General features: G+C 36.0%; 2 protein-coding genes across 5 annotated transcripts in view; one reads left to right on the top strand and one right to left on the bottom strand.

Moving 5' to 3' along the window:
• The window catches only part of CENPP (centromere protein P), a 232289-nt gene that overhangs the window by 67587 nt on the left and 136706 nt on the right, over nt 1-27996 (top strand). The gene's annotated exons all lie outside the window — the stretch shown is intronic.
• On the bottom strand, nt 235-16497 carry OMD (osteomodulin). Of its 3 annotated transcripts, none has more exons than XM_012747134.3 (4): nt 16211-16496; nt 10297-11255; nt 9093-9433; nt 235-1560 (listed from the first exon to the last, which is right to left on the bottom strand). In XM_012747134.3, exons 2-3 carry the CDS (start codon nt 11234-11236, stop codon nt 9120-9122), a joined length of 1254 nt encoding a protein of 417 aa, XP_012602588.1. In that variant the 5' UTR covers nt 11237-11255; nt 16211-16496; the 3' UTR covers nt 235-1560; nt 9093-9119. The 3 variants fall into 3 exon arrangements, with proteins under 3 accessions (XP_012602588.1, XP_075864612.1, XP_012602586.1); XM_076008497.1 differs by lacking the exon at nt 235-1560 and having other exon boundaries at nt 7881-9433; nt 10297-10386; nt 10834-11255; nt 16211-16497; XM_012747132.3 differs by lacking the exon at nt 235-1560 and having other exon boundaries at nt 7881-9433.

Here is a 27996-nt window from a genome sequence, read left to right on the forward strand (position 1 = left end):
GGTTGATATAAATTGTTGGTTTTATAGCTTTAAAAATAATATAAAACTTTTTTAAGTCTTTGAAATATGTAATAATGAAACAGTAGACATTGATTTGTTTTGTATTGTATAGCAAGTTAACAAGATGTTGAGAAGATGGATAGATATCATATTTCAAATTTAGAGAATCTTAGAGACTCATGGTTTCATGAACACATTAACTGCCACACTAGAAAAAAAAATTTTCCCTGGGACCATGATGTTTTAGTAAAACAAAACAATCCTTTCTAATTTATTATTTTTTTATTGTTTTCTGTGCATGTGTTATATACAACACAATCCACATTTTTAGAATTAAATTGTCAATATTAATTGTAACAATAAGAACATTCATAAGTAAGATTTTCACCAACCAACTGTAGGGTTTTGCTTCATGAGGCCCTGGGCTGAAAACTAACCTGAGTTAAATACAACTTACTTGGCAGTCGATGTGTTAATGGTACAGTTTTTTATTTTGTACTACAGAAAATTATTTTGTGGATTATAACATCTTTCCTTGAAAAGTTATGACCAATGAACACAATTTTATTAGCATTCATTCATTTAATAGTATTCATTTAATATTGAGCACCATTACTATGTTAGACTTACAGACAAGTAAACTCAGGTAAGCAAAATTGTTTCTTCCCCCCAGGAACTTTTATAGTCTCCAAGTCAGCAGGAAAGGCAGCAAACAAGCAACTAGAACACACAGTGGGGCTTGCTACACAAAAATGTGCAAAGGGTTCTGTGATAAACTGGGAGAGGCCACAAACCTTGACTGGCTGACATCAAGGAGGCTGCACTCAAGCTGACTTCTGCAGAGAGTATAGGAGAAGAGGGTAGAGTCAGATGGTGAGACGTTCTTGGCAAGGGGAGAATCATATGGGAGGGAAGGATGGGGATAGATCACTTAGGAAATCTTTTTGCATATGACTGGAGCTTGGAGGGAGAGAGAGAAGAAGTGAGGGGGGTGGACCATATTAAGAAATGAGACTACACAGGGGCATAGAGGTTAGGTGAAGGAGGATCTTTTATATCCTGCTGAGGTGTTTGGACTTTAGTGAGAGATCACTGAGAAATTCTTAAGCCAGTGAGTGATGTGATCCTATTTGCATTTTAGAAATATACCTCTTCTGTTACATGTCTTAACATTACCACTGTTTGCCTATTGTGGTGGTTATCTATTACTGTGTAAGAAATTACCACAAATTGGTCACTTAATTAAATAACATTATCTCACATTTTCTGTGGGTCAGGAGTTTGGCGTGATTTTTCTTGATTGTCTGCTTTAGGATCTGTTGTCAAAGTGCAGCTGAGACTGCAGCCTCACTTCAGGGGTTGAATAGGGAAGGATCCACTTATAAATCCATGTGGTTGTTCGCAGCATTTGGTTCCTTGCACGATGTAGGACTAAGGGCCTAGTTTCCTGGTGGTGGTTGACTAAAGACTTCCCTCAGTTCCTTGTGATGTGACTTTCTCTGCAGTGCAGCTCACAACATGGCAGCTTGCTTCTTCACAGCCAGAGAGGGAGATAATCTTCTGGCAAGACAGGCATCACAGTCTTTTGTAGCAATTACATATACATAATCATATATATACCATCATCTTTGCCATATTCTATTGGTTAGAAGGAAGTCATAGGTCACACCCACACTGAAGGGGGGGTGATTATGCAAGGCAAGAGTCTGGAAATATCCAGAATTACACTGGAAAATAAACAAACCTAAACTCCTGCCCATAGTTAGCCAAACTGTAAAGTTTGCAGGCACATTTCCCAAAACCAGGCTCACTTTGATACCAACAGCAAGTGCAGGGGATTCCCAAAACCACCCTTACATTTGATAATTCCCTAGAAGGACTCTCAGAACTTCTAAAGACTATTTATACTCATCATTATGGTTTATATAGGAAAAAGATACACAAAAATTAACCAAAGGATGCATAAGGCAGAATCTGGGCAGATCCAAACATGAACCTTTCATTGTTCTCAGGATGCGTTATCCTTCGGGCATTGGTGTATGACAGTGTACATGGAGTATTGCCAACCAGGGAAGCTCATCCAAACCATGGTGTTCAGAGCTTTTGATGGGGCTTGATTGATTGAATAGTTGAATGATTGTCCACATGGTTGAACTCAACCTCCAGGTCCACTGATACTGCATAACCTATCCAAAATCACATGGTTGGTCTTTCTGGCATGGCCATCACATCCTTAGACTATTGGGTGTAGCTGATCCCACCCTAAACAAAGACACTCCTATCAGAAATGACATAGATCACCTTCCAGAAGCCAAGGCAAAGCCCAGACTTCTCTGTAGGCAAAGCAAAAATCTTGATTACACAGTTCCTAATGTAAAATGTTTGAAACTGTAGATTATTTTCTATTACAGAAAGAAATGTTATATCCCAATACAAAGCTATTTTGCTTTTTATTATACAGTGATAAAAGATCAAAACTACTTAATGCCCAAGAGCAAGCATTGTGTCCACAAATGAGTTTTCTCTGTGGAGTTCTTTTAGGTGACTCTATTATATTATCCTTGGTGTGTTACAGGTGTTTTATTTTTTGAGGGTGTACCATTGGTCTTCTTTCTCCTAATTGTTTCTCAGTAGTAGACAACCAAAAAATGTGTTGAGTGGACTTGAGATGGAATTGAGTTTTGGAAAAAAGAGTTTTCTGGAAAAAGAATATCTTTTAGGAAGTGGTTTAATCCTACTGATAGAGACTATATAACTACAAAGTTGATTAGCTTTCAACAATGGCTACAAGCCAGAAGAATCTTTTCTCCATCTTAGTCCTTTAACTTTGTAGGAAATAATTTAGTTTAGGAATCAGAACATGTAAGTTCTAGTTTTGATTCTGTCATTAACCTCCCCCTGATCTTGGGCAACTTCTTTAGGCCTCAGTTTCTTTATCTATTGGACTAGAGCCTAGTTACTACAGAGTTTCTCAGCCTCCACCCTATAGACATTTTGGACCTAAAATTCTTTGTTGTGGAACTGTCCTATGCACTGTAGGCTGTTTAGCAGCACCCCTCCCTTCCATTGTGACAACCAAAAATGTCTCCAGATATGTCAGCTGTCCCTTGGGGGGCAAAATCGCTCCTGTTGAAAACTGCTGAGTTGCTAGATACTTATAGACCCTTTTTAATGCAACATTCTTATGGAAAGTCTATGATTTGGACCGCTATCTCAGATCTCATACTTACGCTTGAAGCCTAGTCATTTGTTCAAATGAAAGAGATGAGAACCCAAGTACTTCCCAGACTAAAAGGTGAAATTTAAAAGGGTGGGGAATTATTACTCAATGTAAGGAATAGTTCATAGTGAAAATGTATCTTATTTGCAATTTAGTTTTTCTTAGTAGTACATAATTCTCTATAGAGAATTCACAGCCTAAACACATAAAGTGATGCTAGATGTGTCCGTGATCTTGTGATATTTATAACTAGACATAGCTATAACTTGGTATAGTTATATCTATTTAGGAAATTGGAACCTATAAGAAACTTTGGATTTTTCGCTGTTGTTAACTTCATTTCCAGCTGCTCTTATTCTTTATTCCCAAGATTTAGAAAAAATGGATTTGGAATCAGGAAACCAGGGTTTTAGTTCTAGCCATCCTTTGGGACATATGAATTCTTAAAACAGAAAAAGTATATAGAAAAGACAAGGTTTATTTCTTCTACTTAGTTTTTCCCCCCATGGAGCTAGTTAAGTGTGTTATGTGATATGCATACATCTGTATTTTAGTTTAGTGGCCCCAACCTTGAGTAATAAAATGAAAATGTATAGTTTTTTAGGTATTAAATAACATTTAAACATAGTTTAAACATTCTCGACCAATATTATTTATGAAATATCCTTTCTAAAAGCTAAATGTATATTCATTATGTATTTGTATATTAATTAAGCTTGGATTTATGGTATAATTTGGATTTGTTAATGGTTACAAATAGTTCAGCCCATTAGCTAATATAACTGAGGACTTTGTGGTATAAGGAGAAAAGTAATAAATGAATTTTCATGTTTTTGCTGGTATAAATATCAAATCAACTAGTTTAATCTGTAGCTCTGATATGTAACTATGCAATCTTGATGTACTAGTTGAAGAGAATACTTTATTCTTCATTTTCTCTAAGGGAAAGCATTGGGTTTTAGTTTTTTTTTTTTTGAAACAGAGTCTCGCTTTGTTGTCCAGGCTAGAGTGAGTGCGCTAGCTCACAGCAACCTCAAACTCCTGGGCTCGAGCGATCCTTCTGCCTCAGCCTCCCGAGTAGCTGGGACTACAGGCATGAGCCACCATGCCCGGCTAATTTTATATATATATCAGTTGGCCAATTAATTTCTTTCTATTTATAGTAGAGATGGGGTCTCGCTCTTGCTCAGGCTGGTTTTGAACTCCTGACCTTGAGCAATCCGCCCGCCTCGGCCTCCCAAGAGCTAGGATTACAGGCATGAGCCACCGCGCCCGGCCTAGTTTTGTTTTTAATAAGAACTAAATAAATAAAAGAATAAAATTATTCTTTTATAATGGTGGGTTTGAGTTAGAACATTTTTTTTTTTTTTTTTTGAGTCAGAGTCTCAGTCTGTTGCCCGGACTAGAGTGCTGTGATGTTAACCTAGCTCACAGCATCCTCAAACTCCTGGGCTCAGGCAATCCTTCTGCCTCAGCCTCCCGAGTAGCTGGGACTACAGGCATGTGCCACCATGCCCAGCTAATTTTTTGTATATATAATTTTAGTTGGTCGATTAATTTCTTGCTATTTTTAGTAGAGACGGGATCTCACTCTTCAGGCTGGTTTCAAACTCCTGACCTTGAGCGATCCTCCTGCCTCAGCCTCCCAGAGTGCTAGGATTACAGGCGTGAGCCACCACGCCCAACCTAGGACATTTTCAAGTAACAAAAAATGGTTAAGCTGCCTCCTTATTGGGCCCTGAGCTGGTGGACATTTTGGGATGCGTTTACTTACACACACCTTTGGAGGGAGGAGCCAGAGCAGAATTGAACTGTTATTCCTAATATACAGGAGGAGTTTGGCCACACTCTGGGGCAGAGAAGCCAACAGCCCAGTGCTTTGCCAGGGGAATGGAAGAAACCCTGGGGGGCCATGCAGAAGGGTGCTTTGGAAAGTTGAACTATGCAGTAGTGACTTTTAATTTATTTGTTATGGAGTGTGTGATTTAAGCACCCTAATGAAACCCTTACTAAAATCTGTCTTGTCTGCTAATATTTTGTGTAAGTAGAATGTTGGAAGGAACCCAAAGAGATGCTGACTCCATTCTGTGTGCAGGAAAGGCAGCGTGAGCACCTGGGAGTGTGCAGCACCTGGATCTGTGTGTGAGCTCTTGGGCGAGACATGCTGGAATGAGGGTTACAGTTTATGGGCTATCTCCAATGGGTGTGTACTTTAAGTGCTTTGTTATATCCATGATTTCTCTTTATCTTTAATGACAACCATATGAGAACCATCTTCCTTTAAAAATGAGGAAAGGGAAGCTTAGAGAAGCTAAATAACCAAAGTTACCTAGCTTAGAAGTATAGTCAGGCTTTATACCAACATACATCTAATATCTAATTCCTTGTTTTGCATTACTGAATTGTGCATTTTTATTCTTTGTTAGGGCTGTTATTTGAGAATTAAAATGTATTTTATTAATTTACGAGGGGAGATAAAAATCAAAGCTTCAGAATTCCAAAAATTGGAGAGTTTTTAATTTTTTAAGCTATGCAAGAGGTAAAACACAAAATTACCATGTCTTTATATTAGTCCCAGTCAGGAGCTTCTTCTCTCCACTTCTGCCAATCAGCTCCTATCATACATCAATCAGTTCTTCCTGGGAGACTTCAACAACTTTACAGGGTCTTCTCCAGATGTGAAAGTTATGGTATCCATGCTCACACTATTTTTTATAGTTGCTGCCACTTTAGCATTTTATTTCTTTCTTATGTTAGTTGTTTGATCTTTTCTATATTAAATTTTAAAAATAATTTTATTCTTTTATTTATTTAGAGATAGATTCTTTCTTTGTCTCCCAGGCTGGAGTACAGTGGTACCATCATAATTTACTGTAGCCTTGAACTCCTAGTCTCAAATGATCCTTCCCTCCTCAGCCTCCAGAGTAGCTGGGACTATAGGCACATACCACTATGCCCAGCTATCTTTATTGAATTTATTTTTATTTTTTTTTCTTTCGGCATATTATGGGGGTACAAATTTTAAGGTTTCAATAAATGCCCTTTCCCCCTCTCCCCCCACAAGTCTACTTATTGAGATAATTCACGTCCAATAAAATTTATCCTTTTAAAGCATATAATTCAATACTAGTTAGTATTTGTGGACTTGTACAACTGTCACCACAATCAATTTTAGAACATTTTCATCACTCTAAAAAAGAAACCCTATACACATTAGTAGTCACTCCTCGCTTTCCCCCATTCCCATCCCCTGGCCTTAGGCAGTCCATGGCTAAGGCTTTTTGTCTCTATAGCTTTCCCTATTCTCGACATTTCCTATAAATGGAATTAGACAGTATGTGTTCTTTTATGACTAGCTTCTTTCACTGAGCATGGTTTCAAGGTTCATCCAAATTGTAGGGTGTGTCAGTTCTTCATTACTTGTTATTGCTGAATAATATTCTATTGTATAGATATACCCATTGATCAATTGATGGACATTTGGGTGGTTTCCACTTTTTTGTCTCTTAGGGATAATGCTGATACGGACATTCATATACAAATTTTTGTGTGAACATTTATTCAGTTCTCTTGAGTATATACCTAGGAGTGGAATTGCTGTGTTATATGTAACTAACTTTTTAAAGAATTGCTAGACTGCTTTCCAAAGTAACTGCACCATTTTATACCCCGTTCAGCAGTGTATGAGGGTTCTAATTTCTTTACCTCCTCACCAACACTTGTTATTTGTCTTTTGATTTCAGCTATCCTGGTGAGTGAAGTGGTATCTGATATGATGGCTCCTCATTAAATTTTAAATTGCTCTAGGTTAGGAGTAGTCATATGTTTGTCTCCTGAAACATCCATGGTATTTTCCACATATTAGTTCTTAATAAATGTTTGAATTTATAACCTTGTTTTTAAAAATTTCAAGAAAAAGGGAGGTGGTCCTTAAATTTTTTTTTTTTTTAACCTCTGTTGAAAGTGTGCTTTGCCCATATTACTAACATTTTACTCTTACCTTTACTTTCACATTTACATCTTAGGGTGTCACAGTTGCACATTGTGCTCCATTTCTTTATCCCTCATTGCTAAGCCCTATATACCCAGTGACTTCGTGAATGTTGATTAAATGAATGAATGGAGTTTTTTTTTTATATTCATTCTTGATCATTGAGGTTGTCTCTAGGGGCAGGTGGCCTTCTGGTTCTAATAATGCTAATAACCTACTCAAAGATGTAAAGAGCATTAAAGGCTTTAGTTAAAACTGATATCTCCAGAAAAATAAAGACTCAAAAGCTGAAAAACTACTTCTAAAATACAGTTTTGCTCATCTGTCACATATTGTCTGAATTGTTATTTGTTTTTAGGTTCTCTGTTTAAGTGGCTCCAGATTTGTATTTGTCCCTTATCTAAGGGATTCTATGAAATATTAGCCTGGTAAATCAAGAGAGTTCATCACAACAGTTAATCTTCATTGTAAGGCTTACTTAAAATACTTCAAAATGATAGATTAAAGAAAAAATGACTTTTAAGGTTTTAAAGATGTTAAAACCTATTCACATTTTAAGGGACTTATATTTAACTTTAGCATTATGTAGATACTCCAAATGTAAATAAACATTGGATGATAAGAATATATGTTTCTAATGTATTGTGCTAGGAAAACAGAGGTGTGTAATGATATTGATAGAACTTTATTTTATTAATACCAACATTAATTTAACCTTGTAAACAAAGCGGTTATTAGCACATTTTTATGTAACTAAAAGAGACCTTTCCCTGGTTGAATTTACTATAATATAAAAACATTTATCCCAGTTAAAATGGAACACAGTAAAGATTGTTTTGAACAGTTGGTAAAATACACATTACAATGAGATAATTTGTTATTTTTTAGTTATCTAAATATAGGCTTTATAATTTTGTTACTTGGGTGCTCTGAGAGAAAACAAGATTAGTCGATTTAATAAATCTGTATGCCTTGGATGGTTGGTAGGGTCGCCTCTTAAAAATCAAAAATATGCTATACTCTAAGTGTTGAGCTAGGGGGATGGATGTCATAGTGATGAGATCAAAAAAGTACAAGTGTGAAAGCTTTTCTGGAGATGAAGTGAAAAAAAATATCTCTTCCTTCAATGAATTCTTGTTACATTAATGTGACCTGTCATTCAAATACATGTTGTCCTCAGAAAGATCAAAAGGTCATGACTTCCAGGTCTCTACTGCAAATGCTACTTCCTTCATCATTCTTAGAAAAATTACTGTTAACAGAAATGGCATACTCACTTTTTTCCAATTTCATGGTATTTCCATGTTTAAAAACAGTATAAGAAACCTTAATAGTTTCTTTATATTTCTAAAGATTTGTATTATTATTATTATTATTTTTTTTTTTTTTTGAGACAGAGTCTCGCTTTGTTGTCCAGGCTAGAGTGAGTGCCGTAGCGTCAGCCTAGCTCACAGCAACCTCAAACTCCTGGGCTCGAGTGATCCTTCTGCCTCAGCCTCCCGAGTAGCTGGGACTACAGGCATGTGCCACCATGCCCGGCTAATTTTTTATATATATATCAGTTGGCCAATTAATTTCTTTCTATTTATAGTAGAGACGGGGTCTCGCTCTTGCTCAGGCTGGTTTTGAACTCCTGACCTTGAGCAATCCGCCCGCCTTGGCCTCCCAAGAGCTAGGATTACAGGCATGAGCCACAGCGCCCGGCCCGATTTGTATTATTTTGAATAAATTCTAATACTATGTAGTGATAAAGATGTCATCAACAACTTAAATTCAATTCTGATCTTATACATAATTCTAAATATATTACTTTGAGCAATACATGTTTAGTTAGATTTACCATATTGAGTAGTAAAGTTTTATGAAGTCATAAATGTATACCTGTTTAGTTTCTTGCCATTCTTGAATTTAATAATAATGAGGGTCAAAGTGCCCTTCTGCTGCTGCTGCTTCTTGGCCCTCGTGATCTCCATCAGAATTATCGTGATCATCACTATCATCATCATCATCTTCAAATCTCCTGAAAACCTGTGTTTTCAGTTGTATTGTTTGACCATGAGTGCTTCTTTGTTCACCATAGTAAATAGTATGTAAGTGAGGGAAGCAAAAGAAAATGTATGAGCTTATTGGTTCTTGTAGCTTATTTTGGTCCACACGAAGATATGTTAAATGGTGGAGATGTAGCAGATCAATAGATGGACACATTGTTGTAACATTGATCTCTGAAAAATACAAATTAAAAATTAATCTTGCATTATATCCTTAATTCTATGTTGGCTTTTGTGTTATATGGGATATAATTTTATTAATTAAAATATAGATGTAATTAGGTTTAATTTTTTTACATTAATCAAATAATAAAATGAAGAAAATAAATTGTAAATGTATTTTATAGTACCAGAATAAATATGCCTTCATTGGCTTTTCTGATTTAAGTAATAAATTCTTAGTATCACAATCTCAAGAAAAAAAGTAAAAATCAACTACAGTCCCACTACTTGGGAATAGTAATATTTCTTCATACAGTGTATAGTATTATTTCTCAATATTCAAGGTGATAACATTTAATAAAAAAGACTATAAACTGAATAGAACATCTTTTTCTGGGGCCAATTTGTTTCATTTCATTAGCCAACTTCAATACAACCATTTTCAGCAATGTCTAAAGCATAAATTGTTAAAGATTATTTCTTTAGGCTGGGCACGGTGGCTCACTCCTGTAATCCTAGCACTCTGCAAGGCCGAGGCAGAAGGATTGCTTGAGCTTAGGAGTTTGAGACCAGCCTGAGCAAGAGCGAGATCCCGTCTCTACTAAAAATAGAAAGAAATTAGCTGGACAACTAAAAATTGAAAAAATTAGCCTGGCATAGTGGCACTTGTTTGTAGTCCCAGCTACCTGGGAGGCTGAAGCAGGAGGATCACTTGAGCCCAGGAGTTTTAGGTTGCTGTGAGCTAGGCTGACACCATGGCACTCTAGCCCGGGAAACAGAGTGAGACTCTGTCTCAAAAAAAAAAAAAAAAGGTTGTTTCTTTAAAAAGTCAAAATATCATTTTTTCTCTCTTTAGAAAACAAAATTGTACATACTTTCTATTTCATTATTTTGTAGGTATAGGTGTTCCAAATTTCTTGGAATGTAGAATGCTTGCTTCAATTTGTTGTGTCCAACGTTGAGCTCTATAAGGTTGGAAAGATTAAAAATATTGTATGGGATGTCTTGCAGTTTGTTGTGTGACATTCTTAGGGCATGAAGTTTTGGAAGTTTGTCAAAGTATTTTTCTGGTATAGAAGAAATTGAATTATTTTCTAAAGATAGATACATAAGTGAAGAAGGCAAACCAGGAGGCATTGATTCTAATCTGTTATTACATAGGTTCAGCTGCATTAATTTTTCCATTTTGGCAAGGATTTTGTCTTTTAACACAGAATCATGAAGATGATTATAACACAGGTCAAGCATGGTCAAGTTTACTAGCTCGTCCATGGCATTTGTCTGTAGTGTAGAGATTTCATTGTAACCAAGAAGGAGTCTTTCGAGAGATTTAGGAAGAGGAAATGGAAATTCTTCTAAATTGTTATGTTCTAGATGAAGTTGTAGTAGATTTGAAAACTTAGCAAACACACCATAATCAATCTTTTGAGATTTAATTTTGTTGTGGCTGAGGTTAATTTCTTTAAGATAAGTTGCATTGATGAATGAATTTGTGGTCACAGCCTCGATTTCATTGAACTGAAGGTAGAGTTGCTGAATATGCATTGGAATATTTGGGATAGTCTTGAGTTTGCGATTGTCACAGTACATTGATGATGGAAAGTTAGTTGGACAGAAGCATTCACTGGCACAGCCTAAAGAATACCGATGAAAAGGAACTCCATATTCTACACTTTGATGAAACTGGATTTCTGTTTGGTAATCATTGTCCAGGTCTTGGTCATAGTCTTCATCCCATTGATAAGTTTCATATTGGCAATATACTTTGACTTCAAAAAAGAAGAAAATGATACATATTGGACTTAAAAAACCCATTTTCTTTTTCTGTCTTGTCCTATTGCAAGGAGAAAAGGAAATATATTGTAAAAAAAGTGAGTAAACTCAGAATACTTCTTGTATAAATTGACAATTATATAAAATGTATTATACTTTGTCTATATATAAAAGAATATCCAGAAAGATGGGCAGATAACCAAAATTAATGTTATTTAAGTACCAATGAGGTGGAATTTTTTTTTTTTGAAGTCATATACTATGCCTAACACTTACAATCCCAGTGTTTAGTAATGCCAAGCCAGTAGGATCACTTGAGGCAACTAGTTCAACAGTACTCTGACCAACAGAGTGAGACCTCGTCTCTACAAAAACAATTTAAAGAATTAGCCAAGCTTGGTGGCACGTGCCTATGGCTCTAACTACTCAGGAGGTTTATATCTTGCCTGCTTAGCTCATCTGGTAATTATTAGGATCATATGAGATATGCATATAAAAGTACTTTGCAAATCTAAACCTGTTATCTGATGGAATGAGTATATTATTTAGGTAAAAGTTAAAATCATACTTTTATTCTGAGACCTTTTCTCTCGACATTTCTCATCCAGGGTTTGGTGAGAAAATGATTGTCCTAACACATCATAGTATGTAATGAAATGACTTATCTCCTATTCACCTAGAGTGGTACTAGCTATTTTTCATCATTGGTATAATTGAGAAAATAGTTACTTAAATCATTTTTTCTGAGAGAACGCCATTTGAGAAAGGTCGAGATACATCTCAGTTTCTTGTATCTTTTCTTGTCAAAAATTAACAATATAAAGAATGTAAATGTTGTATATATTGGGGATTTGAAGTGTGTTTATTCAAGTAGAGTCAGAGACCCTTGATCTCTTTTCCTTCACTGATATTGTCCTCCATTCTTTCTCACCATTTGCTTCCATGCACCCGCATCCTGGGCCTTGTCATTACCACTACTGCAACACCTCATACTCTCCTTTCTGAGCATCCCATACTTTGACCACTATCTCCATGGTAACTCCAACTGCAATAATTCTTTAATTTCAATGGAACCTAAAATATATTGATTCTACTGTTTTTCATTGCCCCTCATCCATAGCTACCAACATGATCAGTTCCCTTACCAGCTTAGACCCCGTAGTTCATCACTATCATTACTCCTTTGCATATGCCTTAAACTTTGTGGCTCCTCTAGCAAACTGTAACCCTGCTTACTCCCATTCTCCATCTACTCACAGCCTAACACACAGCTGAATATAACTAGAGAAAAATGGGACCATGATGACCGGTCTTGCTCTCAGTTCATGGCTACTAACCTCAAGTGCTACATAGCTGCATTTCCTTACACCATCCTCTTTTCCTCTCTCCAGCCTCTAAGACTTCATTCCCCATTATTGTTTTTAGGTTCCCCTTCATTACCCATTATTGTTTTGCTTCCTTTTTTAAAAATTAAGAAAATAGGATCAAGTGATCATTTATTCCAATATATGTTCTTATATTTAACCCTACCTATAAGAAAATGCCATAATAGCAATGGCTTGGTCCTGCTTTTTTAAAACAATATATGATTTTGCAACTCATGATTTTTTTTCTTTATTTCTTTTGAGACAGAGTCTTACTCTGTTACCCTGGCTAGAGTACAGTGGTGTGATCATAGCTCACAGCAACCTCAAACTCCTGGACTCAAGCTATCCTCCTGCCCCAGCCTCCTGAGTAGCTGGTACCACAGGTGTGTAACACTACAATTGGCTCATTTTTCTATTTTTAGTAGAGGCAGGATCTCGCTCTTGCTCAGGCTGATCTCGAACTCCTGGGCTCAAGCAATCCTCATGCATCTGCCTCCCAAAGTGCTAGGATTATATCATGACAATCTTCTTGCAAGTCTAAATATATTACATCCGTTTGTTTTTCATGGAATTCATGGAGTCCATAGCATTTTACCTAGACTTTGAAGGAATTTGTTAGAGTTCTCATAGAGAAATAGGAAAGATTTCCAGATAGAAGAGATGAGCAAAAACATTGAAGCAACAGAGGGCAAAGTGTTTAGGAAATGGTGGTTAACTGTTAAAAGAACAAAATGAGGCTGTTAAATCCACAATCTGAAGGGTCTAAATTTTGACCCAAGGAATTGGCACTCTGGGAATGAATGCCAAATTTAACAAATTAACTTTTTAAGCTGTGATCATCACACTGGGTTCAAGGGTGAAGTAGGGGAGAGTCTTGGAAGGAGGTGGAGCAAAGGAGTTATGGTCTCATCTTACAAGGCAGTGTTCAGAGCAAGTCAGCTCTCCTTGCTGGCCTGGAAGCTCCCAATGGGTATACCTGGCGTTGCTCATTCACCTATTGTACTACACTACTCTACTGTATGTGAATGTGCTCATTAAAGCACTTTACAAATATTAGTACTTAGCTTGATTTTGCTACTTCAGTTTACTATTGTCTTACCCCTTATTTCTAGGGTTAAGGCACTGTGCTAAGTTGGTGGGAAATACAGAAATGAAGAGAACATGAAGACATGGCCTCCTCTGTAAAGAGCAAATGATTTAGTGGAGGAGAGTGTCATAACAAAGCGAACCCTAACCTCAGACAGAGGGTAACATGGTTTATAGCAGAGACAAGTAGTGCTGTGGGCCCAGTGCCTAAACTTGGCTTGGGAGAGACAAGGAAGTCTTTTGTAGACATCATTTGACCTAGACTTTGGGAGATTAACAAGAATGGGTATAGAACATCCTTTATTGTTTTATACTATTTTATTGTACTCATTATAGTATAGCATATTAACTTTTTAAAGCATTTGTCATACTTCATTTCAGTCTCACTATAGCCATTGAAGTTGGGTTCTAAAGTTGCTATTTTCCCAAAAGATACAAGTGGACGCAGAGGCAGAGTTGTGGAAGCAGAGGCAGAGATGTGCAGATATGCTGGACCAGGCCACACAAGAATCTGAAGGTTACTATTGCACAATTGAATTTTGCAAACAGCATTGTTCATGAAAACTCAGCTTGAATTTTATACTTGTGTTAAGAACCCTGGCAATCGTCAGCAGCCTTACATTTGAGAATTAGAGTCTGTTCAACAAGAGAAATTGTTGAGAAAAAAGGAGGCCTGGATGATACCTTTGAAACTACACTTAATTGCACATCTTTGACTTACAATCAATACATCATGATTGGGGCCTCTCTGAAAATAGATTCTTAAAGTTGTCTATTTTTGTTCTTCGTGGGCACCTAAGAAGAAAGGCTTTCATGAAGAGCAATTTCTCTTCTAAACCTGAATTTATCTTAAACATACTTGTCCTCCTCCCTCCACATTCCCAGCCCTATAGAGCAATTTTGTCCCACTCCCGTTTGAGTAAGTACCATTTTCTGGTCTGAAATCCATCCCATTTCCATCCATATGTCTATTATTTTCTTTTTTTTTTTTTTTTTTTTTGAGACAGAGTCTCGCTTTCTTGCCTAGGCTAGAGTGAGTGCCGTGGCATCAGCCTAGCTCACAGCAACCTCAAACTCCTGGGCTCAAGCGATCCTCCTGCCTCAGCCTCCCGAGTAGCTGGGACTACAGGCACGAGCCACCATGCCCGGCTGATTTTTATATCATATATATTAGTTGGCCAATTAATTTCTTTCTATTTTTATGGTAGAGACGGGGTCTCGCTCAGGCTGGTTTTGAACTCCTGACCTTGAGCAATCCGCCCGCCTCGGCCTCCCAGAGTGCTAGGATTACAGGCATGAGCCACCGCGCCCGGCCTATTATTTTCTATTCCTCTTGCTGTGTGCCTCGTTCCCTATAGGATAACTCACAGCAATATAGTATAATTCATTGTCAGTCATCTCATTTTCCTGACTTCTAATGTTTAAAAGAACCTAGTACAATGCACAGTATTAGAAGTACTCTAAGATTTTTTAAGTAGATGACTGTATTAATAAGTTACAGATTACATCTTGTTAGCAATGCTTATCTCTACTAATGTTGATTATTCTATGCATTTATTTTACCATGATGATTTCTTTAAATGAACATAGTAATAGAGAGCTTAGCTGTTCTCTTTCCTATTGAATATTTATTTCTCCATCACAATATACTTCATCACTTTCCTAGTACATTGTCTAGTGGAAAAATAACAAATGTGAAAAAAAAATTTAAAGCAAAGTAAAATATATATTACAAGCTTTTTAGTTGTCCATTAATTTGAATTCTTCATATTATAGCAATAAAAGTATCTGTGTCATAACATTTCTCTTACTTGGAAGAAGGCACTCATGCTTTCATCAAGACAAGTTCTAATCGAAATTATTATTAAAAGTGAAGCATATTTACTTTGTTCCAGAGAGTTTAAAGTAAAAGCCTCATAACATTTTATTATTTAAGGACATAATTGTTTTCCTGGTATGTCATAGAAACTAGGATATAAGAAACCAAGTATTAGTATATGATTCAGGTTTTTTCCAAGACAGATTTAAATTTAACTTTGTAAATTATTTTACTATTAAATATATGACTGTCTCAATTAATTTTAGCTATAGTATATTTAAACTTAATTGACTGAAACCCAATTAACTAGATCCTTCAGTAGACTGGGTAGAGCAAATGCCCATTTTCCCTAAAATCAGAATCACTAGCACTGTTCACATGTATGATTCAAAAGCATTAACTGTTTTTTGTTTTAATTTAATATTGAGAGAGAAAAAGAGACCCAAGAAAGAAAGTGATTCATTTAACCTGAGAAGCTTTCCTTTCACTCACAATTTTAAAAATCTAAGCAAAAACTATTTATTGGGTAAATCTTAAATTAGAAAATTAAACTTACTATACTACTTCTTTCCCTGAACATTTTGCCTAATCAAAATTTTAATGTAACTTTTACCAGATTTTGCTTCCAAAAATTGTGCTTTTATGATAAGTGCAGTCTATTTTAATATTAAACAAATCTAGTATACTTTTTTATTTTAACAGTAGGAATACATTCTTAAAAAATTGAAAATTATTTTATCATACCTGTTGAATTTGCTTTAGTTTTCAGGGGGTGATGAATGTGCAAATCTTCTAAATGAATCAGAAATTCCTAAATTCTTTAACTGAGTCTCTTAAAAATCCACAGTACCTCTGTGTCCAGACAGAGCTGTCCCTTGAATTACTGTAGCAATTTAAGCAAATACAATCTGCTTGGAAAACACTTGGGTTGGATTAAAATTATGTATTTCTTCTCATTATACAAAACTTTGTGGATTCAAATTAAGATGCATGTGTTCTTCGTCAGCTTTATGTGGTTTACTTCTTTCTTTTCCCCTTAATTTTGGTTTGGGGTGTGGCAAGAATTTCCTCTAATATGAAAGACAAACAGAACTAAATGAAACAGAATGTACTGATTACTGTTTTTATTTTCATTTTCATGCCAAAGAATTCTTCAAATTAAAGTACACTGTGAGAGGGAGCCTAGTGTCTCAGCAATTTAAGGTGGAACTCAAAATTTCTTGAGTCTCTCAGCTGTTCAACACTTATGTTCACATCAGTGCTTCCCTCTGTTAACAAAGAATCAAGATTAGAAACATATAGCATTTCACATTTAGTTTATTTTTTAAATGCAGTAGATTGTCATGGGTTACACATTAAATATATGGTTTTTCCATACGAAGACTTGTACCTTCTTTTCCATCAGCTATCTCCTTTCTCACCTTGCTCCCACATATACGCACTTCTAATAACCTTAGAAATAAAAATTAATCTCTTGGTTCTGGAAGTCAGTGCCTTGCACTCAGAAGGTATATCTACAATTTGTCTGTTTTTAGTGTTACACAAGAATGTATTTAGTATTAATTTTATAACACCGACAATGAAAACCTTCTGTTGCTGAGTAACTATCGCCTTCATTTTGCAGACTTAGAAAATTCCTTCATTTCACTGAGCTCTCTCTCCTGAAGAATAACAGTTAACTGCTTTAAATGGTAAAATTTTTATTCTAATGTTTTCATATTTTAAGCAGTTGACTTGTGTCTCTTGGCAGGGGACTTTGAGTTCATTTTGCGGGGATTCTTTTAAGCTTGTGCAAACAAATAAGGTAAAGTAAATCCTGGATTTGTGTTTGTTTCCTTAAAACAGTGTTTTCCATTAAGTTTTTACAAAGAATTCATAGGATTTATTTTGTTATACTTCACATTTAAGAAAAGTATATAGTGTTTCAAGTGATGCTTTGGCAGTATTATAAAAATCTAGTCTGTTATTTGAGACATTGGTATGTAAAACGTGGCAGACCACATTTGAGCCAAGATTCCATTATGTTACTGATCTTTTCCATATGTTTTCTGTTAGTCTTTGTTCCTAGACCTCAGGCTTCCATACTCAGGAAAAGAGAGCAAATTTGTGTACTTTTTCCAAAAATTATTTTACATGCTTTCATGGTTCTTTTGGAAGATTAAAATCAACAGCTTGATTTTTATGTAATTTCTCATTGACTCTGTGATTTGAACTTATGATAGTAATTATGTTCATTTTCCCACAAATATGACAAAAAAAGTTTATCAATAGATAACTAAAACACACAGAATTGAAAATATCTAAAAATTTAAAATAGATGGAGCAGTGCCCGGTAGGTTTAAGTTGGCAGAGGATGGGAATGGGGGAGGTCATGGTTAGAGTCAGGCCTTAAAAGAAAAAGTAGGAGCTATGAGTTATAGTTTGTCAGAGTTCACTGTTTTAGTTAGGTGGTCATAATTGTAGCAGTTGCCTGGGTTCAGTGGCTCACACCTGTAATCCTAGCACTCCAGGAGGCCAAGGTGGGAACATCACTTGAGGTCAGGAGTTTGAGATTAGCCTGAGCAAGAGTGAGACCCCGTCTCTACTAAAAATAGAAAAAATTAGCCAGGTGTGGTGGTATATGCCTGTAGTCCCAGCTACCTGGGAGGCTGAGGCAGGGGAATTGCTTGTGCCCAGGAGTTTGAGATTGCTCTGAGCTAGGCAGATGCCATGGCACTATAGCCCAGGCAACAGAGTGAGACTGTCTCCAAAAAAAAAAAAAAAAAAAAAAATTGTAGCAATTGGGGAGATAAGTCAGTTGAATTAATGAAAAGTCTAAATTATATGCTATGATTATAATTTGATTGGAATAGATACAGTATCTCAAAGCTGAATGTGCTGGCTAGGAAAGGCCCTCCTGAGATCTGCTTAATTAATATAATAAGCATAATGATTTTTAATTCATTTATTCCACTCATATTTATTGAGCACTTTGTGTAAGGCAGTTTTAAGGTGCTGGGGACTCAGTGAAAGTCTGTGTTTATAGAGAAAGAAAACAGAAAATAAGTATAAATAAGCATAAAAAACAATATAAACAGTGTAGAGTACAATGAAAGAGAATAAAGTAAGGTAGAGGGATAAAAATGAATGAAGCACGGGGGTGCAGATCAACAGTTCAAGCATTGCTGTACATGTGGGACTGGAATAGAACAATTAAGTTATTGTATGGCATATGGTGAGAGCCAAGTGTCTCATTATTAGAGTGGTAGTTACAGATAAATAAGTGAGGTAAGGTGGTGCAAATGATCCATGTGGTAATGGATGGGTTGAAGATGTCAGTATGAACTCGTATTTAGCTTCATATAGTTACAGATGGTTAAAATAGAAATATAGTCATGTGTATATATGATTAGTATACACACTGTCCTTACTCTGTTGACTGACAGGGCCTAGAAGTAGGGACACTCCAGCAGCAAAGGGCATAGCCAGCACCCAGATCTTGGTTTCTGATATCATTTTCAGTAAAAGGAACCAGGGCTTCACCTTGGAGAATTGGCTGATTCCAGGAGGGCTGGGGCAGAGAAAGTACAAGATGGGCCTGGAGCATTGTGTAGCACCAAAGAAAGGGATCTGGAAAGTCTCTGTACCCACCACTCAATTTTGCTGTAAGCCTAAACCTGCTCTAAAAAATAAAGTCTATTATTTTTTTTTAAGTGAGAAGCAGACACTATTTAGAACTGAATATAGTGAGGGAGCAACCCAAGTTTTTCAGAGGGGCAAAAGGCCAACTTGGCTGGGGCCTAGTGATCTAGGAAGAAGAGTGGATAGGAAGTGTCCTCACAGGCAACCAGTGCCAGCGTCAAGGCAGACATGTGCTTGGAAGTATCTGCCACTTAGCATTCTAAGTGGAATTATGTTTGTGAGGCAGGTGTAACACTTAGCTGATGAGTTACTTCTATCAGAAAGGCCATTTGGGTAGACCTATAGAAACAGTCCAAACACTAAATGCAGTCCATCTCTTTGTGTATCTACTACTACAGGACTATGAGGAGCAGACACTGCAAAACTCCTGGCCTACCCTCATAAGTTTTCTTTTCCCTCATTGTTCACTTGTTTCATAAATTGTGCCCCCATCCCAGCCCAACCACTCTTGAATAAACCAGAACTTCAAGAGTCCTCTAAATCAGTGATTTCCCAAGTATAGTAGGAGGTCTGTTGACATCAAAATTACTAAGGCTGCATGTTAAAAATTCAGGTTCCAGCATCTCTGTAACCTAGATCTACCTAATTAGAACCTATGAGCACAGACCTAGGAACTTAAATTTTTAACAAACATCCCAGGTGCCACCAAAACTGAAGAACTACTACTGGTCTAAATACTTCCTTCTCCTGACTTTCAAATTGGTCTGTTGCCAAATCCTTGTTTTCTGCACCTAAACATTAATATCTTTCTGGTCTGTCCATGTCTCGGCTCCATGGCTACCATCATCTGTCACCCAGATGTTCTCAGTAAGGTCTTGACTAGTCACCCTGTGTTCATATATCCTTCTCCAACCTATTTTTCTTCTTGTTCTACATAAAAATTAGTCTATCCGTACAGTGTTTCTGCTTAAGATCCTCCAGTGGTGCTTCATTTTTAAAAAATAAATTCCAAATAGTGACCTTCCAGGTTGAGGAGGATCTGACCTTGGCCTACCTCTTGCCCATTCTTGGAGTGTTCAATTTGTATCACTGCTGTTTTTTGGTCTGTACCCACACTGGTTTCTTTTTGAGCCTCACATTGCCATGTTCCTGCTTTACTGTGCACAAGCTTCTCCCTGTGATAAGGATGCTAGGTCTCTCTATTTCTCAATCTTGTTGCTATCTAACTCCGATTTTTCAGACATAGCTTATCTCAGTTGTAATCAATCATGAATGTAATTACTTGTCTGATATCTCCTAGACACTCTCTATGAGCTGCCATGCCTCAAATTGTCTGCTCATAGTGGGTGCTCAGTAAATATTATTTGAATGAATTGATGAATGAATGTATAGTACCCTTCAATGCTCATCCTCTTCTCCATTTTTTGAATATTTTTCTAATTTTCTGCCTGTTGAAGGAAAGATGTCTCTAGAGAACTACTTCTGTACAAATCCAGGGGTTAATCCTCTTGCTGTCAGCTCCCTGACCATACCTGGTCAGCTCATTGGTGGGCCTCTATGCTCTGTATGCATAACAAACTTAACATAAAAATATGAATACAGAAACGCTGAAAAAAGAAGATAGTCTGCGAGTGGTTGGCTAAAGTCTACAAAAGAGAGTAGGGAAGGAAGAAATAACTAGTTCTTACCCTTAACTCAGCATCTAAATCACCTGAATATACTCTTGTCATTTTTTATGAACCCTTCTAGAGATATTTTATGCATACAGAAGCAAAGCAAATATGTATATTTGAAAATATTATTTCTCACGAAGAATTCTTGCATGAAATTTGGGATGTTTCTACTCTTCCTAAAATAGGTAATGATGCAGCTAATAACCTTTTACAAGTGCACATGTGTGGTAGTGTTGGGGGTGGGTATCAATCATCGGGTACAGGTATAATCGCTCTCCTCAGAGGCCCTTCCATGCTGCACTCCCACCTGTTAAATCCTTCTGATACCATTTATCAGGTTTTCATCTTTTGCTGATCTGGTAGGTTAAAATGGTATCTTGTAGTTTGAGTTCTTATTTTTCTTATTGTGAGTCTAGTTGAATATCTGTTTTACAGCCATGTATACTTCTTTTTCTAGAACTATGTTTATTATCTTTTTTCCTGCTGTGTTATAGGTCTTTTGCTTATTGGCTTTTAGGAGTTCTTTATGTATTAGGGAAACTACATGCTATGTGTATTATTTTCCAGTTAGTCATTTGTCCTTTGATTTTGCTCTTGATGGTTTTGCCATGAAGACTGACTTTTTGTAACGTTGAAATTATCCATCTCTTCTTAACATTCTCCTGGCTCTTGTGTTATAGTTACTTCTAGGTTCTCAGAAAAATTCTCCCATGGCTTCCACAGTTCATTTTAGTGCCATTATGATTTCTTTGTCTTTTTAAAATTTTTGCATTTGAAAATCTGGTATGTTTAGAATTTACAGTACCTGTTGTAAGGTGTAAGGTATGATCCCATGGAACATTTTGCTGCTTGGCTCTTCAAGTGTCCCAACAGCATAAATTGAATAGTCAGCATTTCCGCTATGGAATTTAAAATGTCCATATACTAGTTTCTGTAGCAATTGAGGGTATTTCTCAGCATTGTACTCTTTCCCTTTGACCTAGTGACCTAGTGTGCCAGTTCACACACCAGCTCTTGTGACTTTAATTCTTGTAGCGTTTTGAATATCTGATGGGCAGTGCTGCTCTTATCACTCTTCTTTTTCAGAATTTGCTTAACTTTTCTCACTTGATATTGCTGCTGCTAGTGCTGCCACCTTGTTTGATTTTACTGATCTGCATAGTTCCTTTTCTTAAATATTTTCCAATATTAAAGCTGTCCATCAGTTTCATGTTGTGGGTAGTTTCTTCAGTTTACTAATTCTTTATTTTTATGTGATAGACTTATTAATGATATACTTCATATAGATAAAAAATAAATATAATGATCAGCTATAAGATACTAAGATTAATGATACAAATACCTGTTTACCCACCATCCAGCTTAAGAAGTAGTACATTATTAATGCCTCTGATGACCCTCCCACTTGTTCCTCTCCCTTATAGCCAAAGGGAGCCACCATTTTGAATTGTTTATCTTTAATATTCCCTTCTCATTTGTACTACATGTGTATGGATCCCTAAGCCATAGATTACTTAATTTTGTGCTTTTGAATTTTATATAAATGATGTACTACTGTAGGTATTCTTCTATAATTTGCTTTTCTCAACTTTACGGTTCATTCATTTCAATGTTGTATAGTATTCCATTGTGTGAAATTATTGGCATTTAGCTATATTTTTTGCTATTAAAAGACATTTAAATTGTTACCAGTTTTTGCTATTATGACAAATAATGCCATGAACATGACATTCTTTAACATATCTCTTGCGGAACGCTTGCATGGGTTTCATTAGAGCATATACTGGATACCTATGGATAGAATTACTGGTCAAAGGGCATCACTTTCTTCAACTTCCCTAGATGACAAATTTGTTCTGAAGTAGTTATACCAGTTTACATTCTCACTAAGAGCAGATAAGGGTACACTTGTTTAGATTCCATTAATATTTGATATTCTCTAAACTTTTCATAATTTTATAGGTATTTAATGGCATTACATTGTAATTTTAATTTCTGTTGGCCTGGTTACTAAAGAGGTTGAACATGTTTTCAAATGCTTTTTAGCCATTTGAATTTTCTCCTCTAAGATATGCTTGTTGATGTTTTTTAGTCATTTTTCTGTTGTGTAATTTATTTTCTTTTTAATTTTTATGAGTTATTTATTTATATATTATTGTGATATTATGAATAGATAGATAGGTTTTCATCCACAGTTCCTGGCTCATAACTCCCATAGCCCTTGTTATAATGTTGGGGCACTTTAGGCCTCAGGAAACAGAGTCTCTCTCTCTGACCTTCTTCTGCCCTTCTTTTACCTGTCTGAGGCAGGATTCTAATCTGATTGTGGTCCTACGACCCTTATTCCAGTGAGGGTCCTACTCCATACCCTAGAGAAAGGAAGGCTGCACATAGAGGCCAAGAAGAATCTGAACAGACAGGCCTTGCTGGGTTTCCCCATTCAGTGTATTAGTATGAGATTATACCCTTTTTACCAATCACATTTCTACATGGTTGCCTATGGAATGAGGCCCCCACAAAACCCCAAAAGGACAAGGTTCAGAGAGCTTACAGATAGCTAGACATGTGAAGGTTCCTGGAGGGTGATGCACCCAGAGGGAGGATATGGAAGCTCCATATCCCTTCCCCCATAAATCCCTGTACATTTCTTCATCTGTATCCTTTATACTATCCTTTATAATAAACAGGTGCATCTAAGTGTTTCCCTAAGTTTTGTGAGCTACCCTAGCAAATTAGTTGAACTCAGAGGGAGTCATGGAAACTCCAACTTGCCTAAACTTGTGACTGGTGTATGAAGGGTGCAGTTTTGGGGACTGAGACCTCAACTTGTGGGATCTAACACTATCTCCAGTGTTGGAATTGAATTGGAAGACACCTGGTTGGTGTCTGCTACAAAACTGCTTTCCTGCTTGGTGGTAGGGAAAACCCCTCCCTCATGTTTGGTCATAGAAGTTGTCTTCTATGTTAATGATTATTGTAGTGTAAGAGCAGAGGAAAAACAATTTGAGTTTTTTCCAAACAATTATAAATACCAATCACTTGTTAGTTATACGTGTGACTGTGTGTTATATTATAGTTTTTCAGTTGATTCTAATGGATTTTCTAGGTACATGTGGATTGTATGCAAATGATAATTTTACCTTCTTCTCTTTAATTGCTTTTACGGAAATAGCTCTTTATTTAAAAGACATTTTGCAAATCTTTAGTATCTGGATAGTTGGACTATTGGTTGTTCTTTTTCCCAGTTAGCTCCAATAAACCATGAGATAAGAGTACATTTCAAATTAACAAAGCACATGACAACAAAACTAGCAAACATCATAGAAACCTCACCAAATAAAGAGGGTTGGGTACAGAGAGAAGAATTTTTAAAAGCCAGCACACTACCAGTCACAGACTGTAGAAGAAGCAAGAGAGGACTCAGGCAGGTGAAGCAAGCATTGCTCTCCATCCCCACAGAAGGAAAGTTTCAAAATAATATGTATAATTTAAAAATAGTTGTCTACATAATTGATTCAAAAATTCTTCACTGACTGATAGTAAGTACAAAGTGATAGCATTTTTAGAATTAGCATTTCTAGGATTAGGAAAGGGCAATAAGGTGCATTTCATTTGGCAAGATAATTGAGAAAATATTATTTTTTATTGTCTGGGGTGTGCATATAGAAGTAGACCCTACAGTATGTGGAGTGCATAATCCATTGTGTGAGTTAAATGGACAGGAAAAAGATACAAAATATTTTGGACTCAGAGGTTTCATGATATTAATTTATTTGTTCTTATTTGATTTTAAAAATAAGTCAATAAACTTAAAAACATACTCTGAGATACCAAAAAGTAGAATGGCATTTGGAGGGTGTCTTAATTTACTTTTGCTGCTATAACAGAATACCACAGACTGAGTAATTTATAAGGAACAGAAATTTATTTTCTCACAGTTCTAGAGTCTGGGAAGTTAAGATCAAGGGACCAGCATCTGGCAAGGGCCTTCTTGCTACATTATTATGTGGTAGAAAGCATCACATGGCAGAAGGGCAAAGAGAGAAAGAAAGAGAGCAAGAGGGGTGAACTCACTCCTATGATGACATCAAATGGCTCAAATAATTCTTAAAGTTCCTACCTCTTAACTATGTTATAACAGCAATTAAATCTCAACATGATTTTTGAAAGGAACAAACATTAAAACCATAGCAGAGAGGAAGGAGCACATTCTTCCTGGAATTAATTTTCTGGTTGACTGGTACTTGGTACAGAGCAATGAGTCTCCCTAGACTATATTTGGCTTTTTGTAAGGCAGATTGATACCTCTTTTTCTTCTCTATGGTGAGGAATAGGTATGTTTTGCAGAAAAATTACTGTCCAGAAGTTAACAAGGGATTACATACATTTTGAGATACATTTACAAAACATCATTTATAAAACATCTGGAATATTCTATAAATGGTTACTATGGAAACAATAAAAATGTAATTACAAATATATATACACATCAGCTGTTTAAAAACATGTGGCTTATGCTTACCTTCCTTTAAATATCGTTCCCAAAGGCACATTGCTTCTAGCCCAGCCAGAATGGAGGTCAGTATATAAAAATCAATTTTATTTCTATAGACCAGCAATGAACAATTGGAGATTGAAATATTCTTTTAAAATTTAATAAGGTTTGTATAAAAATTATATGCTGAGAACCATAAAGCATTGAGGAAGACCTAAATAAATAGGGATATTGGCAAAAGGATGGATACATGAGCAATGAAACAGAAGAGAAAGTTCAGATACAGACCCCCAATTTTTGACCAATTGATTTTTGCCAAAGGTAAGTCAGTGGAGAAGGGGTACTCTTTTTAACAAATGGTGTTGGGATAAAATCTCATTCAGAAAAGTCAAACTTTTAAAAAAAGGAAAAAGAAAGTGTTATATTTGTAGGAAAACAATCAAGGAATACAAGTGGAGTCAAACCCTAATTTTTAAAAAAATATACTGTACACTGTATACACTCTTAGTGTATGTTTTGGTAGTCTTTGATAGGCATAATCCAGGGATAAAACCCTTATTGGGCAATCTGTAGTCATCTTTTTCAGAATTCAAATGTTTGTCTTTATGATCCTTTTTTTTCATTTTGTTATATTTATGAATCCCCAGGGTTCAGAGTAGTTAAAAATGCTGTCTGATCATTATATAAAACCATTCTCAAATGGCCCCTGGTGTTGATTTTTCCTATACCTTAGATTCTGCTGCAATCATTTGCTTTTCAATTGATTTTTAAATTAAAAAAAATTATTTTGAGATCATTATAGAGTCACATGCAGTTTAAAGAAATAAATAAGATCCTGTGTATCCTTTACCCAGTTTCCCCTAATGATAACATCTTACAAAACTATAGTACAATATCATAACCAGAATATCAAGGTTGATACAGTTAAAATACATTTGCATCCCTACAAGGGTTTCAACCATACAAATCCCTTGCCTTTCCCCCTCCCTGGCCTTTGGCAACCACTAATCTCTTGTCAGTTTCTATAAGTGTTTCATTTCAAGAATGTTATAGAAATGGAATCATATAGTATGCAACCTTTAGAAAAGTCTTGTCATTCAGTGTAACTCTCTGGAGATTTATCTAGGTTGTTGAGTGCATCAGTGTTTGTTCCTTTACATTACTGAGATATATCCCATGGACTGGATGTACCACAGTTGGTTTAACTGTTCATCTAATGAGAAACATCTGAGTTGCTTCCAGTTTGGGGCTAATTCTAATAAAGTTGTAAATATTCATATACACGTTTTTGTGTAAACTTAAGTCTTCATTTCTCTGGGATAAGTGCCCAGGAGTATAATGGCCGGGTCTTATGGTAAATGCATGTTTAGATTTTAAAAACCTGCCAAACTGTTTTCCAGAACAGCTGTACCATTTTTACATTCCCACCAACAGTTTATGAGTGATTTGGTTTTTTCTCTATGTTCTTGCCAGCATTTGATGATTGAATGCTTGGTATGTAAACATTGCGTTTAAATTGCTTACTTTGTTATTGGCACATGATATGGGCTTAGTAAATTCTAGTGCTCTTCTTTTTTTCTCATTAAGATTTACTAGTATTGTGAAGTAATTTAGATACTTTATAAGTATAAGAAGAATAATTCTAGTCCCAGTTATCAAACATTTCATCCCTATTTTCCTAAGTAGTTTTTATTAGTTAGACTATGTGTTACAATTTTTGCTTATAATTAGATGTCATTGTCTTAATTTTAAAAGCATAATAATATGTGAAGATTATTTTAAAGTATATCTGGCTTTGTTGTCTTTATTTTCAGACTTCTACAGCATACTAGAATAAGACTGCCCTCCCATGGTGAAAATTAGGTAATTTATCCAGTAAATTTAATGGGTTCATTTTTAGAATAAATGCTTTGAAGTGTATATCTTTTTAAAAATATATGAAGGGGATAAAGATAAGCTATTTTGTGGTTTCAAAATAGGCAGAGATGGTAGAACCCCCCTAGTTGATAGGGTCACAGAGGCCAGCCAGCATGAGAGGGCCCACCTCCACAGCTTTTCATAAGTCGGTGGTCTGAGTCATCTGTCCCTCTGAGGAGTCAAGTTTCTCATCTAAAAGAGGTTTAAGTGAGGCTTCTCCAGATCTAAAGTTGTATGGCTCCTTTGCCTTCCTATTATTTCAGGAGATAGCACTTTATATCTAGTCCTCTTCCTCAATTCCATGTTAAAATTCTTGGAGTCACCTTTGACACATTTTGGTCCAATATCCTCCATATTTTCTGTGGAATTACATAATATTACTGCAAGTATTGTTTAGGTGAAAGGAACTCTCTGGTTTCTTCAAAATACTGAAATGGATTGGGGACCCAGGAACCAGAATTTCTATTACTTATGTTTATTCAAGTTAATAGTTACACTAGTTCCCCCTTATCTGTGATTTTGCCTTCCCCCATTTCAGTTACCCATGATCAACCATGGTCTGAAAGTATTAAATGGAAAATTACCAAAATAAACAATTTATAAATTTTAAATTGTGCACCATCCTGAGTAGTGTGGCAAAGTCTTGCACTGTGCCACTCCATCTCACCCAGGACATGAATCATCCCTTTGTTCAGCATACCCATGTTGTATATGCTACCCGCCTATTAGTCACTTAGTAGCCATCTGGGTTATCAGAGTAACTATCGCAGTATCTCAGTGCTTATGTTCTAGTAATCCTTATGCCAAAGAGAAACTATAAAGTG

The sequence above is a fragment of the Microcebus murinus genome, chromosome 12 (assembly GCF_040939455.1).
Source record: "Microcebus murinus isolate Inina chromosome 12, M.murinus_Inina_mat1.0, whole genome shotgun sequence".
Taxonomy (NCBI): domain Eukaryota; kingdom Metazoa; phylum Chordata; class Mammalia; order Primates; family Cheirogaleidae; genus Microcebus; species Microcebus murinus.

Excerpts from the sequence above, each read along its gene's own strand:
- OMD (XM_012747134.3), bottom strand. The coding sequence starts at position 11,236 with ATGGGTTTTTTAAGTCCAATATGTATCATTTTCTTCTTTTTTGAAGTC. Across the intron at positions 9,434-10,296 it reads ACAAAATAATGAAATAGAAA|AGATCAATGTTACAACAATG; the intron begins GTATGTACAATT and ends TGTATTTTTCAG.